At 35.2% G+C, this 15,785-nt stretch overlaps 1 protein-coding gene across 1 annotated transcript; it reads left to right on the top strand.

The window, feature by feature from the left end:
- The first annotated feature begins 1,300 nt into the window (after positions 1–1,300).
- On the top strand, positions 1,301–15,056 carry LOC112528913 (ubiquitin-conjugating enzyme E2 variant 1D-like). Its single transcript, XM_025139948.1, has 4 exons — positions 1,301–1,589; positions 13,346–13,485; positions 13,793–13,918; positions 14,714–15,056. Exons 1-4 carry the CDS (start codon positions 1,556–1,558, stop codon positions 14,852–14,854), a joined length of 441 nt encoding a protein of 146 aa, XP_024995716.1. The 5' UTR covers positions 1,301–1,555; the 3' UTR covers positions 14,855–15,056.
- The last annotated feature ends 729 nt before the right edge of the window (positions 15,057–15,785 follow it).

The following is a 15,785-nucleotide window of genomic DNA, read 5'->3' on the forward strand; positions in this document are numbered from 1 at the left end:
GTCGGTGGTGGTGGTCGGCGGTGGTTCAGATCAATAGTGGTCGAGTGGTGGTTGACGATGGTCATATTGAGTTTCATAAGATTATAGTATATTAGGTTAAGAATATATTTGGTATAATGAAGATAGAGATTTCATTCTATTAAAATACCATATAGTTGCTAAGGAATGTTAAATTCCTTTATTTGTGGAATTTGTAGGATTTTTAAGATTCCTTTCATAAAAAAGAATGAACCAMACGAGGGAATGAAATTTGATCAATGAAATTCAATATTTCAATTCCATCAGATTCCTCCAGAATCTGCAAACTAAACGCCACCTAAGAATATGAATATGGTCCATCAAATGCAAAAGGTACAATAATAGTATTTGTGGTATACGCTTTGTTTTGAATGTTTCAGAACTAACTCCATTAGTCTGGAAGGCGTTTGGTTGGGAGAATTTCAACCATTTTTATAATCATATGAGAAACATTCAACTATAAGTTCACAAAATTCACAACCTCAAATCTTATTCAACCCAAAAAACCAAGAAATTGAGGAATATTCGACTTATAAGTTCAAAAAATTCATTTAATTTGTCCGAAGTAGAAAATATGTACAAGAAACCCTAACTCAAAAACCATAAATCTAACTGAAAAACGTAAAATCTAATAAGAAACCCTAAATCTCTAAGCAGAAGAAAAGCACAAGAAACCCCAAATCAAAGACCATAACTCTAACTCAAAAACGCTGAACGAGATATATTCTTCCCTCCCATCTCTCGTTCCCTTTGTTTCTGTTCTTGAACTGGAACTGTTATTCGACTTGGAATCGTAGTCAGCGACGACCTCCACTCTTCCCAATGAGGACAAAGAAAAATTTGTTGGTAACTCTCTACATGAACACAAACAAGATTGCAACCTACGAGATGGGGATGGGGAAGGGAATAGGGCTGTTAAGGGGGTTTCAGCAAGAAATAATGGAGGTAGCCGGAAATGGGGATGCTAGCTGGGGAAGGAAATAGGGGTAGAGAGAGTGTGTGTCACCTTGAGGGTTGAGAGAGAAGAGGTCACGTTCTTTAATATACATATACACACATACAGTTAGATTCCAGTGAGAATGACAGTTATAGTGAGAAGAGATCTCTACCCTTAAATCAATCATAATTGAAAATCAACACTAGTGAATGTATCAAGATGCACCGAATCAATTCCCGTTAGAAATACTTTATGTTTTTGAGGGAGATCACTATATTTTTAACATAGTGTAGGGACCATTTTGTAGTTTACTCTTTAAAATTATTGCTCAACGGGGTTAACCCTGACGCAGATTGTTAACAAGATGCAGCCCTCCCCCACCCCCCTACCCTACACCACCTATTCTCTCTATCTATGTATCTTGTAAACAAATTGCAATTAATTTATTGATCTTTGCTTCTTTATTCCGTCTCACCCCTCCGCCCTTCTTTAGATTCTTCATCCACCTCTCTTTCTCTGTCTCCCTGATATCTTTTCCTCGATCAAATCGATCTAAGCATATCGTAGCAGCGCAAAAGACCTATTTTGTATTGTGAACCCATGGCGCTTGGCTCAGGAGGATCGAGTGTCGTGGGTGAGTTTTCTGAACCAAACACATGCTTAATAACGTCTTTCACATCTTCTGTGTTTCCGCTCTTTTGATGCAAATCTGCTTATGACTTGTCAATATTTGGGTTTTCTTGATATCAAGCTTATGAATCGGTTTAAATTGAGTCTTTATTTGGCTTTGTAAGCCGTGATGTTTGGTCTAACCTAGGTAATTATCGGGGATTTGTGTGGTTTGATGGGTTTTACAATTCTTTTCATGGATTTTTTCTTTTTGATCTCAACTTTTGTTTCTGCTAGCAGCTTAACCTCCATATGCTAGGCCTTGGATGTATAAGGTTTTTTTTAATAATTTTCGGTGACCATCATAAAATTAGGTTGCTTCTTTGTTATTCAGTGTGGCCCATTGTGTAAAAGTTCAAGCCACGCTATAATGCAGTAGGTGGTGCTCCATTTGGATGGACGTTTACTTTTAAGGCTGCAGAATCTTCCATCTGGATGCGTCCTTGGTTTATTCTGGCATAAATAGTCGTATCTGTCCTTCCTTAGAGAGGGATGGATTTGGGGTTGTTTAAGCAACTACAGTGTAGGTAATTAGCACTTGTTTGTTTGATATATTATGCTTTTTATGTCAAGATAAATGGTTACAGCTAGGTCCTAACAAAGTGGTTAAAGGCTCAAGGTGCACTTAGGCACAAAGGGGTCCCGGGGCCTACATGCAAGGTCTGGGCCTCAGGAAAGTGAGGTGCATCTTATCGATATATACACACACAGAGATACAAACAGTCATGCACAACTCAAATATGCGGCAAGTACAAGCCTCCATGCAGCAACCAACATTACTTCGATAAGAGGCAGAAGGGTTTAAAGCGTGAGCCTTGAAGAAGTTCTTAGGTCTGAGTATTTATAGAGAATGAGGCTTGAAGTTCTAAGGATCAGGCATTTAATATTAGGGATTTAGGGTATGACTTATATCATCTATTTAATAACACTTCTTTAGTCTAGGAGATGAGAAGATGAGAAAACTTGTTTATTCTTGGGGTTTAAATAGATACTTAATAACTCTTTATGAGGCTCGCAAGGGCCTCAGCCGACAAGTGCCTTAGTGAGCCTTGTGAATACGCCGAGCCTCGATTTGAAAAAAGCCAAAGACCTTGAGCCTTATGAGCCTCAGAGCCTAGGCGCACTTTTAACAACTATGGGTCCCAATCGTGAAAATAGGGTTCATAGTTTGTTCAAGTGTTCTGGAATGAACCGCACTCCTTCGTATATGTCGGGAATCCATTGATGACAAGGGAAATGCAAGTTTTGCCAGTTTAACTAGGGCTATAATTGCAGAACTTTTTACACCAATCATGGTCCACTAGGAGCAATCGAGCAAGTAGGGGTGAACATAGTACGGTACCATGTTCTTTTTCCAACTACCGTGTACAACCAATTATAATTGGTACAACCATTCATTAATATTTAATACAAACGGCCATTGAGAAGCGACAATGGACCGTGAAGGTGTAGACGAGTTACTAAGGTTGTTAGGTTATGCGAATGCATTCAATCAAGTTCTATATATCCATCCATATCATAATTTAGCAAAACTGAAAATAAGAACATCTAAAATTTAGAATCAAAATATGTTGTATTATACTAAACTTTAGTTAATAAACTATTAAAAAAATAAGTCTGTGCGTTACGGAATTACCGTGGTACACGACTTCTAATACCACTTACCAACCAAGTTTAGATAGTTGGTACGGTACTACCAACCAATTAGGTTGGTACCAACTGAATTGGTATGGTTGGTATCGGAATTGATTGGTTTGTCATGGTACAAAATACAAAAATGATACCCCAAATAGTTAAAAGCGCGCTTGAGGTGCTCCTAGGATCCAAGACTCACAAGGCTCAAGGTCTTGGGCTTTTTTAAAGTCAAGGCTAGGCTGTAACAACCCATCCCATATTTGCATAAAACATACAAATTTCATATAACATGAAATTTAAATAATGCACACTGGCCCCAAATGTACACATCATTACTTGTCAAAAGTAGTTACAAACTTTTTCTCACAAATTACATGACTTGAATATAACAAATTCCCAGCTCATGTATTTCACAGCTTCCACAAAAATTCACGTTCGTCAAATAACATATGTAAATTGTAAAGCTATAACACTTCCATGCCACATCTTCCCCTTCCATTTACCTTTCGAATGTACCCGATCTGTAATGTACTTTTTTTTTTAAACAAAATGAGGGTTAGACCATAAGGTGTATTGAGTAATCCCTTGATAGCTATTACAGGGTGAAAATCACCAAAACAATTTTGGAAAACCAATCTTTGGAAAGTTAACATATGAACAACAATTATCGCATCAAACCTCAATTTTTCGCACCACAAGGATGAGACAACCCCATCTCATCACATCACAAGGATGGGACAACCCTATCTCATTGCATCAAGCAAATGCGATAAACACATCTGATTAACGACAGGTTTAGAGAGTAGAGAGAGAATATCTTCAAAGCTTAAAGTGTATTGATCTCCAAAGTTTACAGAATAAAATTACAATGCACGTATCAAAGTTATAAGCAAACTACCTATTTATACAAACAGGAAATACAAGGAAATAAGCTTGAATACAGTACAAAAAATTAAAACCCAACATTCTCCCCCTTTGGATTCAAGCTCTGGATATTGTAAATCTTGATCTCCTGAATCCAAGATGAGTCTCCAATTCAATCTTCTCATCAAACAACTCTAAAGCTTTAAGCAACAAATACCTTTCTTTCATGTTCAGCTTGTCAGACCCTGCTGCTTTATCATTAAACATCTTTCTGAATTCCAACTGTCTTTTTAACACTTTGATTGTACCATCACAGTACTTTGATAGCTCAGAAACTCTTAGGAATCTTTTTTGCACCTTTAGAATTCTTGTATACCACATCGAACATAGGATCTTCAAAAATCATGTACATCGGATAACTATCAACATCTACAAGCTCTTGATTAGGTTTAAGCATGTTTACCTTCTTTTGATTACTTTCAAAACCCATTAGAACATCAATTACCGAAGATAACTTGATATGTTGCCTTAAGAACTTCTTAATGGCCTCCAATGCAATTACAACTCCTTCCAATCTGTTCGTTCGATTTCTGAATTCGTGGTACATGAACTCTAAGTCTTCAAGATACATATTCGGAGAATCTGCTTCACAAAAGCTCCACTCATTTCCATCTTGGTGGATAATGTAAAAGACTGGATGCCATAACTAGAACAGTTGTTTGGCATCAACCTTCTTAATCGATAGATTCGGTGCCTGGTCTTCAGTCTTCATACGATGAACAGGTCTGCTTTTGGCATTCATGAAATACTTGTATTTTAATTTATAAGCTGGACTCTCCCTTCGGACTCCCAACACTTTTTCAACGTCAAGATCCCTTAGAGAGTGAACAAAGATTTTACGATAAACATCTTCAAGAAAATGCTTCTTTGATTCTCGTTCTGTTCCATTTAGGTGCAAGTACTTTTTCAGACATTGGAATATAAACTCTGTTAGAAGATGAAACTTTTTTAGAAACTTGGGGTTGAGAAGTTGGTTCAGGATACACATGTGGTTCAGGTTCGGGTTCTGGTTCTTTATTAGGCATATAAGGAAATGGGAATTCTAATTCATTGTCATTCAAGTCAGCTTCAAAATCAAACATTAAATCGTCTGAAACAATATCTCTTTCAGTCTTGATGTAGAAATCCCGACCTCCACCTTCATATTCAGAATCCACATCAATTACTTCAACTGATTCACCCAGTAACATCCTTAATTCTTTTGTAGAAACCTCAAGCTTTTCAACCATTGGTTCTATCTCTGGGTTCACATACCAAACAATCTCTCTCCCTGTCCCTAGCACCAAAATTTTCAATATGCTCTTTAGAACCCTCATTCTCTTCTGACTCAAATCCCATAAATCCAGATGACTCAGCCACTCTCTGATGCTTGTTCTCCCATTTGATCATCATGTCTTCTTTTATAAGATGTGGCTTGAGCTTTGCAAGAAGTCTCCAGGATGGAAACTCTTTCAGATAAAGCATTTAAAGATTGCTCAATTGTTTGGGTAGAAAAGGCAATTGTTGAAACATGCTTTGACAAGCTAGATATAACAATGCTTTGGAAGTTTTGAAACTCTGAGGCGCTAATGGTTTGGGATTCTTCAACAGATTGTCGAAGCATTGCAAGTGATAATGGTACTCATCACACCCAATTAGGTGGAGAGGCTTATCATTTATAGAAATACAACTTACACTTTACAACCTCAAATAATTTAAAGAGATACATGACTATACATAAACATATGGAAGTGCAAATGCTAAGTGTGTCTAATATCCTCCCTCAAGCGAAACGGTGGCGGACCAATACAAAGCTTTTCTCAAAAGAACTCAAACTGATGACGTGGTAAACTCTTTGTGAAAATGTCGGCCACTTGAAGCTTGGTCGGAACGAACTTGGTGTGAAGTTTACCGGATGACACAAGTTCACGAATAAAATGATAGTCAAGATCAATGTGCTTGGCACGTTTGTGAGAAACGAGATTTTGAGTGAGAAACAGAGCACTTTGATTATCACATAACAATGTTGGACGATCCGGTGGCAGTGCATGAAGTTCTTGCAACAAATGAGTGATCCAAATGATTTCCGCTGCGGTGTTGGCCATTGCTCGATCATCAGATTCACAACTGGAGCGAGAGACAATTGGTTGTTTCTTGGCACTCTAGGATACAAGATTGCCCCCGAGGAATATCAAGTAACCATAAGTGGAATGGCGGGTCTCGAGGCAAAGAGCCCAATCAGCATCAGAGTAGCCTACAAGAGTGGTATATGTCGGTTTGGAAAAGGAGAGTCCGAAAGAAATCGTACCCTTGACATATCGTAGAAGCCGCTTAACTGCTTGATAATGCGGAATAGTAGGGGCTTGAAGGAATTGGCTAACTTGGTTGACCACATACGAAATATCCGAACGAGTTATCGTCAAATACTGAAGAGCACCAACAAGTGACCGATAATGCGAGGGATCTGAGTAAGCATCACCACTGGTAACAAAGGCCGTGTTAGAGGCAATAGGAGTAGGAACCGGTTTAGCATCGAGAAGACCGTCCCGATCAAGAATGTCACAAGCGTACTTGGTCTGACTGAGAAATAGACCATTGGGGGTGTAAATAGCTTCAATCCTAAGAAAATAATTTAGACGGCCGAGGTCTTTGATCGCGAATTCGTTGTGCAAGCGAGTGATGATGGAGCGAATAACCGTGTCATCATTGCTGGTCACAATTAAATCGTCAATATAGACCAATAAATATAGCACACACGAGTCACGTTTGAACACAAATAGAGATGGATTAGCCCGACTGCATACAAACCCGGTACTAACGAAAAAAGTGCTTAGACGATGAAACCAAGCCCGTGGGGCCTGTTTAAGACCATAAAGAGCTTTATGTAGGCGACACACATGACCGGGAAAACGAGGATCATGAAAACCCGGCGGTTGCTCTATGTAAACGGGATCATTTAGGGTGCCATGAAGAAAGGCGTTATTGACGTCGAGTTGGTGAAGAGACCAACCATTAATGATAGTCAAAGCATTCCTTTCATCATCTAAGGTTTTCTGTATTACAGAAATCTTCATCGTAAGTTCCAGACTCTTCTTATTTGACTCCTATCTTTTAGATTCAAATTATGTCCTTTCCAAAATCACTATCTTCTCAAAATCAGAGTTTGCTGTGAAAGCTTTACAAAATTCAACTCAAATGACTTGATTTTGCTTTCAAAGCTTTTCCTTTCAGCAACAAACCTCTTTTCCTCATCAGTGAACTTGTTTTTCTCTTTCCCAAATATCTTTCTCTCAGAATTCAACACCTTATCAAGTTCAGATACCTTACCTTTTACTTTCTCAAAAATCTCTCTTTCAGAGTTCAAGATCTGCTCAAGTTCAGAAGCTCTCGTTTTCAATTCAAAATTCTTCTTTAACTGCACAATATTTCTCCTTTCAGAATAATCATCGTTATTGTAAAGCTCATCTAATTGTGCCTGTAAAACTCTTTTTCCTCTTTAATTCTTTCCTTATCACTTTTGAAATCTTTAGTCCAACAAAGATTCTCATAACTTTCAGCATGAATCTTTATGTAATCTTCTTGTTCTTTTTCCGGTCTTTTCTCCAAAAAAGAAATCTTTTCTTTAAGCTTCTTATTCTCTCTTTCTAAAACAAAAGCCATCTCAATACAATCCAAATGATTATATGAGAGAATGATTAACTAGATCTTTTTACAGTTTCAAACACAAAAAAAATCAGAATATCTCCCGACCTTGGAAGAATATTGCTTGACCCTTGTTGAATATCGCCCAACAAAGATATCGGACAACAAGAATATCGCCCATTACTAATATCGCCCAATCAAATATCGAACAACACTTAAAAGAATATCGCCCAAAGTAGAAAACCGCTTGGATGAATATCGCTCGAAGCTTGAGTGATATACTCAGAAATCGCGTAACACTTGCATGATATACTCAAAAAATCGATTAACTCTTGCACGATATAGTCAAAACACTTAACACATGAGCGATATTGACAGAAATCTCTCAACAAACAAGCGAGATACACAAATATCTTTCACCAAGTCTTTTCCACAAGCGATATACTAAACCAAATCGGACAAGCCTATCAAGAACTTCAATAAGCGATGTTCTTGAAGGAAATCGCCTAATATAGATCTTCAACAAGCGATAACTGCAAATTTGACAGATTGTTGAACAGATTCGACCAAAATTTCACAAAACTCAACCAAATTGATTCAAACCAACACAGAAGTGTTCAAAAACAGATTACAAACAAGTTTTGTAAACAAAAACTTGCTAAAAACAGATCCAATTGGTCAATTTGATTAAAATTGATCAAAACAGTTTCAAGAACTTCAACAAACAGTCGATCACCAAAACGCAAATTTGGACACTGAATTCAATCCAGATTGACGAATTGAACAATAGAAATTAGTCACAAATGGTTTTAGATTAAATCCCAATCAAAATTTGAATCAAAACTCAAACAGAAATCGATTTTGAATTCAAAAGAATGGACAAAAAAGAGTTCGACAAGAACAGTTCAAGAAACTTCAAGTTCAATCAAATATGCTTCAATTTGATCTTTCTGGTTGCTGTAACTTGCTCTGATACCAATTGATGTTCCCAGATTCACAATCATTTAATCACAATCAAGAAGTTCATACAGATTAACGATGGCAGGTTTAGAGAGTAGAGAGAGAATATCTTCAAAGCTTAAAGTGTATTGATCTCCAGAATATGAAAATCACAATGCACGTACCATAGTTACAAGCAAACTACCTATTTATACAATACAATACAGAAAATTAAAATTGATGTTCCCATATTCACAATCATTCAATCACAATCAAGAAGTTCATATAGATTAACAATGGCAGGTTTAGAGAGTAGAGAGAGAATATCTTCAAAGCTTAAAGCGTACTGATCTCCAAAGTTTACAGAATATGAAAATTACAATGCACGTACCCAAAATTACAAGCAAACTACCTATTTATACAAACAGGAAATACAAGGAAATAAGTTTGAATACAATATAGAAAATTAAAACCCAACATCTTGTCGCATCAAGCACATGCGATAAACATCACTTGTCGCACCAAAGAGATGCGATAAACACAACTTGTTGCACCACACTGATGCGATAACACATCTCATCACATCAAACAAATGCGAGAACCTCATTTTGTCGCATCATATTGATGCGATATAACCAACTCATGGCATCACATTGATGCAATAACAACTCATGTGATCAAAGTTTCATCTTTAAACAATGCCGTGAGTATGCCACCCTTATCCCAATATACACCTCTCCTGATTATGCCACCCTTATTTCAAAATATACACCTCTCCAGATTATGCATGCTTTATTTCAAAATATATACCTCTCTAGATTATGCCACCTTTATTTCAAGATATACGTCTCTCCTGATTATGCCACTCTTATTCCAGACAGACAATTGATAATACAATATCAAAAACCCAAATATGCTAACAAATAGCAAATAGTTATGTCCAAAAACACCAAATTTCTAAACCCATAAGGTTCCTCATAAAAAGCATTTCAATTGAAGTTTTTGAAATATAAACTCACCTTGAATCACAGTTAGATGGATGACTAAACCGGCAAAAATTCAGATAAGACCATCCAGCCTAGTGCTAAAGGCTTGGGCATGGCATAGTCATGAACCCAAGTTCGAGCCCTGGGAGGGGAGTGTTGGCGACATTTAAGTGGGGCCATGTTTAGCCTCCAAAATTGCCGGGGATTAGTCGGGCGTTGGCCCGGACACCCTTACAAANTATCTTTATAAGAAATTATATTATTAAACCAAATATAAATTACTTCGTTATTGAACCTAAATTAAATTATAATAAAAAAATTGAATTAAAAAATTACACAAAATACAATGAATTTTAAATAGTTAATTTGATACTAATATCGATATATTTTTGTCAAATTTTTATGATATATTCAAATTTATATTTCGTTCAAAATTAAAAACATCATCGTTTTTTTTTAAATCATATAAGACCATATTATAACATCGATTGAGATAAAGAATAAAATGAAATGTTAAAATTAAGATGTATATCGTTGTATTACGTGAATACCTTCTAGTTATTAAGAATATAATTGATATAATAAACATATGATAATTATTTACGCTTAAAACTATAACGGTTTTTATGTAAAAGTCCCAGAAGGTTTTTTTTTGTTATGTGCACATAATAAAAATATCTAATATGGAAATGATCATTTATTATACAAATTTAGCCCCTCCATAATTATTGCTTCCAAATCTTTTTTTTATTTAATCTTATATACAAACACAAAACCTATATCTAGCTGGTTCTTTTGTTAACTCGATTTTTAGTGTTAACTTGGTAGATAAATAGGATTCATTGTTTGTGGTAGATTTCAAAAAGATATTGATTATGAGATATAAGACATAAGGGTAATATATATATATATATATATATATCAATTTTTCGTTTTATTTTTTATTTATGTTGATATAATACGATTTTATATGGTTTTGAAAAAGCGATAATGTTTTTTAAATTTGAAAATATCATATAAAATTTGCAAAAAAATATATTAATATTAGTATCAAATTAACTATTTTAAAGTTCTTATTTGTGTATTTTTTTAATTCAAAATTTTTATTATAATTTAATTCATGGTAACGAAGTAACTTTATTTAGGTTTAATAATATATTTTTTTATAAATATAATAATTAAGTATCATGTTAGAACTCAATAATTATCCTAATTATACTTTAGATTTTTTATATTTTAAAAATTAGTTGTTTATCCTCTATTTGATTATGTTTATCCGCAGTTAGTTACACGAATTCAAACATAGAGCTTTAATAAGTTGTACTTATGCATAATTTACTTGTAATCTTGAATTTTAAGTAATATGCATCAATAAACAGTACTTCATGCATAAAAAATGGTTTTTAAGAGTTTGTCAAATGCTTTAAAATATAGTATATATATATATATATATATATATATATATATATATATATTTAAGATGAGGCAGTGGGTTTAAGATTTTTAAACCATATATCCAAAACACACCATTCAACGTTTCACAACATTGCAAAATCCACCCCAAACTTTCAAATCAATTTAAAAAGAATACCTGGTTATAACATAGGCGTATTCACGAGGCTCACTAAGGCCCTGTGCCTTGGCTGAGGCACCTTGTAGGGCTAGGTGCGCCTCATAAGGACTTTTTAAATACCAAGTCAAACCCTAATATTAAAAAAGCTTTCTCACTTCTTATCTTCTACACGTCTTAAAAAAAGAGTTGTTAAATAGATGATATAAGTCAAACCGTAATATTAAATGCACGGTTCTTATAACTTCCAACATCTTGTACTTGCTACATATTTGAGTTGTGTGTAACTGTGTGTGTGTATATATATAATTTTTTTAGATAAGATGCGCCTCGTGCCTTGGCCCCTGGACCCCTTTGTGCCCAAGTGCACCTTGAGTGTTTAACAATTTTGGACACCCCTAGGAGCAAGAATTTCCAAAAACATTTGGAACATTTGCTTATCTTGCTAATTTTGAACTTGTAGGGTGCTGGGGTTTGGGGATTGGCGAGGATGGTTATTATGTTGTTTAACTTTGTTTTTGAAGCTTTTATGATTTGTCTAACAAAATCGCGTCCAATTATCACTTTGCCTAGCAGAGAGGCATTATGAATCTGAGTTCTGTCCTGTTCAATGTGGTTCGTTGTGTAAAAGTCAAGCGAAAGTTCAATGCAGTAGTTGGTGGTCCATTTCGATGAGCATTTACTTTTTAAGGCTATTATAACTGTTCTTCGTAGTATGAGATATGAGTTGAGTCCTTGAGAGTTGCTACTTGGCTCTTATGTTCTTGTTTAATGTATTCATTTTATTGAAGCTAAATGATTTGTTTAATTTTTCTGGGTGCATATGATGCTATTTGAACTTATAGGCTGTTGGGCAAAACACATTAGTTTTGATGGGGTGGGGAGGATAATTATTTTATTGTGCTAAATTTGTTTCTGAAGCTTTTATGATAATTTGGTAATATTTGTGGCCCTTTATCACTTTGCATGATAAAGTGCCTCTATGAGTTATGATCACTCCAAGTCCTTTCTCGTTCAGTGGGGTTTGTTGTGTAAAAGTCAAGCGAAAGTTCAATGCAGTAGTTGGTGGTCCATTTTGATGAACGTCTACTTTTAAGGCTGTTAGAACTTTTTTTCTTACTATCCATATCAGTTGAGTCCTCGACAGTTGCTACTTGGCTCTTATGTTGTTAAATTTATTCTGTTTTTTTGCTGAAGCCAAATGATTGCAGTGTGATCCTGTTTGCAAGCATAAGTTTCATTTCGGTTAAATGTTTTGGAAATAAATGAAGTTCATATCAGGCTATTTTTAAACTTGTAGGATGTTGTGTTTAGTTAGAGTTTGGGGAGGATATTTATTCTATTGTTTAAATTTGTATGTGAAGCCTCCTGATAAGTTGGTGAAAGTTCTGTTCAATTTTCACTTTGTATCATAAAGAGGCAGTATGAATTGGATATCATTCTTCTTTGTGATAAATGTGATGTTGGATAGCTGAATTTATGCCTAAAGAAGGCTTTATAGAATGTGAGTATGAAGATCATAATTTATGTACTTTCATTTATTGCACTTYATATGTTAAATACTTACATCCTAGTAACATCAATTTCTAATGCAATTGGATGTGATTTGTTTACATGCTATTCACTGGCCAATCTCTTTTATGTGGTTATAAATATCAGCAGTCTATATCGACGTATGCTGCAGTTTTGATTCTCTAGTTGGGAGGTCACTATTTCTTGATTTGTGATAGTATTAGCTCATATTGAGCCAATACCTATTCTGTCCTTTTACCAGGCAGAATAAAGTATAGAAAATGGAGTATGAGTTTTTGAAGATGATATACGGTGATGATGTTAAATCAAAGAGTTTTTCATTGCACCTGAGGTACTTGATTACATGATCCTGAAGTTGTAAATAGCAGCCTTATGCATTTCATGTAAGGACCTGTCGCTTGGTTACTTCTTTGAACTCATTTTAGGGATAAATTAGAAATGTGTAATTGATAAATGGAATTGTGTCGCTCTCTTTTGTTAAGGATGTCCAATTCTTGTTGAATTTTCTTGCAGTGCCTCGAAATTTCAGATTGCTGGAGGAGCTTGAGCGTGGAGAAAAGGGTATCGGAGATGGCACAGTGAGTTATGGAATGGATGATGGAGATGACATTTATATGCGCTCTTGGACAGGCACCATCATTGGTCCTCACAACGTAAACTCCTTTTCTCTCGTCTTTTACGGTTTTCTTTGTCCCCAAAAGGACAAAGATGGAAGTGATTTTCAAAGTTACCCATTATTTTTATGGGTTATGGGGAAAAGATATTTGTTAATTCACTTATGAATATGATCACGTGTAAAGTTGTCCAAAGAAACTGTTCTAAGTTCCCTCTCGATTTTAAGGTGGGCCCTCGTATGGAATGGAGTTAGCGAGCATAGTAGATTGATATTTATGTTTGTTTATCTTATACATAATAGTTGTTCATATGGTATTGTGTGATCGTATTGTGGTGGTGTTTCAGTCTGTACATGAAGGACGGATTTACCAATTGAAGCTATTCTGTGACAAAGACTACCCAGAGAAGCCTCCTAGTGTGCGATTTCATTCTCGCATCAACATGACTTGTGTCAACCATGAAACTGGAGTGGTAGGAACTATTACCTATTTGCAATTAATTATCATATAACATTTTCTTATGCTATTTTTTCAATGTTGCTTTTCATCCTTTCTTCAATATGATACTTTTTAACCATGGCCCACGAAGGAACGGAAACCCAAAGGCTATAACTTACATGGGGATGGGTGATACCCGTAGCGCTAAGATTTACAGAATGACTAGGATTCAAGCATAACCAAAAGAAATAATATATATATAGAACTGATATTCAATACATGATTTGCTCTTCCCTGCAGAACATAGATTTTTAGTAGTCAATAACTGCATACAACTTTGACCATTGAGAGTCAAACATCATTCTTTTTTTGAGAGTTGGGATTATGCGAGAACAAAATTTTTGGTGTGAACACTTTTGAGCCTTGGATGAGTTTTTTTTATAGCTAATGATGGCTCACAAAAACACGGGCCCTCATCCTCCTACACCTTCACCTACTTTCATGTGTATGAATTTGTTAAAGTTCCAGTCATTGTGATACAAGTAGGTATGCAGAGGTATAAGAAAGTGTGGATGAATTAATGTGACCGCATTAAATTGCACATTGCAAAATAAAAAATAGCTGTGGTGAACCCTGAAGGGTGCTTAACCAGTAAGACTTTGAGTTTGCTCCTCATAGGTAAACAACTCAAGTGTCTAAAGGGTCACATGAGGCCCCCATGGGATTGGTAAAGGTGTGAATAAGCTGTTTTGGACACTTATGGCTATGAAAAAGTAGTCTATTAGGTAATAAAATATAGCAAATGGTGTTTAATAACTGAAATGAATAGGTGGAAGCCAAGAAGTTTGGGATTCTGGCAAATTGGCAGAGAGAATACATGATGGAAGACATACTGATACAGCTGAAGAAAGAGATGGCAGCTCCCCACAATCGTAAGCTTGTCCAGCCACCAGAAGGAACTTTCTTCTAGGAATTATTATTATTATTTAAAAAAAAAAACAGGATGTTATTTGAAATTAATGCTTCTTCTGAATACACTGCTGCTTGATTAATTAATCCTTGTTTGTGTCTACTGTCTGTTATGTAATATGGTATTGCTTTCCTTTTCACTAACTCCATTCATTTTTGGATCCATCTGATTGAATGGCTTAATTCAAACCTTGTGTTGCATGAAAATGCTTATTCTGTGCCCATAGAATAAAACTCAAAATAAAATAGTGGCTTATTTCTTTTCTATTGATTCTCAAGAAGCAAAGCTATCTTAATCATTAAGGAACAAGACATTCCTTCACTGCCCAACTTGAAAAAACCTTGGGATTGCAGAATGATAGAAAAGTTTGTGTCTTTTTTGTGAATGGTTCCAAGGGTCTTGTTTTTGTTGATAAAAAGAGAAGAGAAACATTGTATGTGAATAATTGATTAGTTTTATTTACAAGAAAATGTTAAAGTTGGCCAACTAAAAGAAAAGCCCTTGTTTTAAAGGAGTTGCTGCTATACTAACCACGTGCAAAACATGTGCGCCGGTTTTTTAGCAATTTAGCAACTCAAGTCCGCCGCCGGTTTTTGATTTTTATTTGACCATGTGCAAAACATGATTTTTGATTTTTAATTAACCATGTGCAAAATATGGTTTGTATTGGGGGTGGCTAATGGCACCCCTATTCTTTGCTAATGCCACCCCTAATCCCCTATGTAATCATTTTGTTTTGTTTCTTTTTTGTTTTTTTGTGCTTTTCTTGTCTTGTCTTTTCTTTTTATATTAATTTCATTTTATTTAGTTTATTTAAATATAAATATATATATTATTATTATAAATATTATTTATTACCTTGTAAAATTTTTATTATTACTAAAAAATATTAATTTTTTATCATAATTTCTATAAAATATATTATATATTT

The sequence above is a fragment of the Cynara cardunculus genome (assembly GCF_001531365.2).
Source record: "Cynara cardunculus var. scolymus isolate 2C chromosome LG 1, CcrdV1, whole genome shotgun sequence".
Lineage (NCBI taxonomy): Eukaryota > Viridiplantae > Streptophyta > Magnoliopsida > Asterales > Asteraceae > Cynara > Cynara cardunculus.

Excerpts from the sequence above, each read along its gene's own strand:
- LOC112528913 (XM_025139948.1), top strand. The coding sequence starts at position 1,556 with ATGGCGCTTGGCTCAGGAGGATCGAGTGTCGTGG. Across the intron at positions 13,486-13,792 it reads CCATCATTGGTCCTCACAAC|TCTGTACATGAAGGACGGAT; the intron begins GTAAACTCCTTT and ends GTGGTGTTTCAG. Across the intron at positions 13,919-14,713 it reads TCAACCATGAAACTGGAGTG|GTGGAAGCCAAGAAGTTTGG; the intron begins GTAGGAACTATT and ends TGAAATGAATAG.